The sequence below is a fragment of the Dromiciops gliroides genome, chromosome 6 (assembly GCF_019393635.1).
Source record: "Dromiciops gliroides isolate mDroGli1 chromosome 6, mDroGli1.pri, whole genome shotgun sequence".
Classification (NCBI taxonomy): Eukaryota; Metazoa; Chordata; class Mammalia; order Microbiotheria; family Microbiotheriidae; genus Dromiciops; species Dromiciops gliroides.
In genome coordinates, this window is record NC_057866.1 from 130442423 (window position 1) to 130443955 (window position 1533).

A 1533-nucleotide genomic window follows, 5' to 3' on the forward strand; every position below is an offset into this window, starting at 1 on the left:
GAGTGAGGCCAATAACTTCTTGCAACTCTGAGTCACTTAAATGCAATTTGTAAAAAAACTCAAAAGAAATCACCCATGCCATTTTACCATTTTTAAGCTAAGAATTATTTATTTAAGCCTTCCCTATCACAAGCAAAATGATAAAAGGTCAGCATATTTGTCACTGTATGATGCAAGTTTCCTTAAGGTCACATATAATTTTTTGATCCACATATAGAGGAAAGGATGTTCCATCAGCTGCTGTGTTACCCTAGTGCTTGATTAGTATGGTCCAAGTTTTCTTTACTCAGCCTCATAACTGGTTGGGAGAGGATTGATATGATGGTTATTAAACAGAGTATGGTTTCCATCTTCCCATGGGAAAGGCTTGGTCTGGATGCAGAGGTGAGGGTATGGGATGAATTCAGGCAGTTTGTGATGGTCCTGTGACTTCAGGTAGGCATTCAGCATGCTGACCACCACCCTGGAGAGCATGATGAAGAAGGTCAGCATCCTCCACAGGTGGTTCATGCCCTCCTTGCTGTGGACACTGCTGGAGTGCAAACACGCCACTGGTCCTGGGGCCCAGACCTGGCCCAGTGGTGACAGGAGCCGACCACTTGCCGTTACAGCCATCTTCCAACCCATTTTACCATTTTTAACCTATCTTGAAGTCCTGCGGTGATGGACAAGTGATGAAACAACAGGCACAGATACATTGGCAGCTGTAGTCACAACCCTATCATAAGGCAACCGAGGGCATTAGGTGGTCTTCTCACGAGACTGAAGCAACAGTAGGATTCAGCAGTCCCAAGTGTCTGAACAGTCTTTTTTAAAGACCACACTTCTCACCTTTTGGCAGGAGGAAAGAGCTAGGAAATGTGCCCTAAATATTGTCTGCTTCACCCAACCCTGGCTTGCTTATTGTGGTAGGTGGGGATACCACCAAGCTGTCAAAACACACAAATTTAGAGACAACACCACTCCAAATGTTCATATGGACTATTTTTGCCCCACCTATGGTAAAGCTTTGTGAGCTCACATTGGTCTGATTACTCACAGTCAGACATACTCTATGCTGACCCCAACAGAAAAAAATAGCAACAGTAACAGTTACTTCAGTTATGAAGGAAAAGTACAGCTGATGTTAGTATAAAGACAGTGTCCATAATCAGTCACCTTCCAATTCTCTTGCTCGCACTCTGAAAGATCTGGGTTCAAGTGCTGACTTTGAAAAGACTGCCTGTGTGATAATTGCTAAGTCACTTAAAAACTTAGTTCCCTTGGAAAATGTCAATGAATTTCAGTTAGAAAGATGGTATATGTCTGCATTTGTAGAGGGAATTTCCTCATTGAAAAATCAATAGAGATAAATGTAAATCTCAGACTTGGGAAAAAAATCAAATTCATTGGGTTGAGTGGTGGGAAAAAATAACTTGCAATTTTAGTGGACTGTATAGCCAATATAAAGATGTCAGTGAAAAAAAAAAGGAAGTCTTTGACTGTATTAAGAAGACAAAGCTTTCATGGAAGTAGGAAGTAACTATATATACA

The 1533-nt window shown here is 41.4% G+C and overlaps 1 protein-coding gene across 1 annotated transcript; it reads right to left on the reverse strand.

The window, feature by feature from the left end:
* Nucleotides 1-282: 282 nt before the first annotated feature.
* Nucleotides 283-615, reverse strand: LOC122730575 (cytochrome c oxidase subunit 6A1, mitochondrial-like). Its single transcript, XM_043969745.1, has one exon. It carries the CDS (start codon nt 613-615, stop codon nt 283-285), a length of 333 nt encoding a protein of 110 aa, XP_043825680.1.
* Between the last annotated feature and the right edge of the window lie 918 nt (nt 616-1533).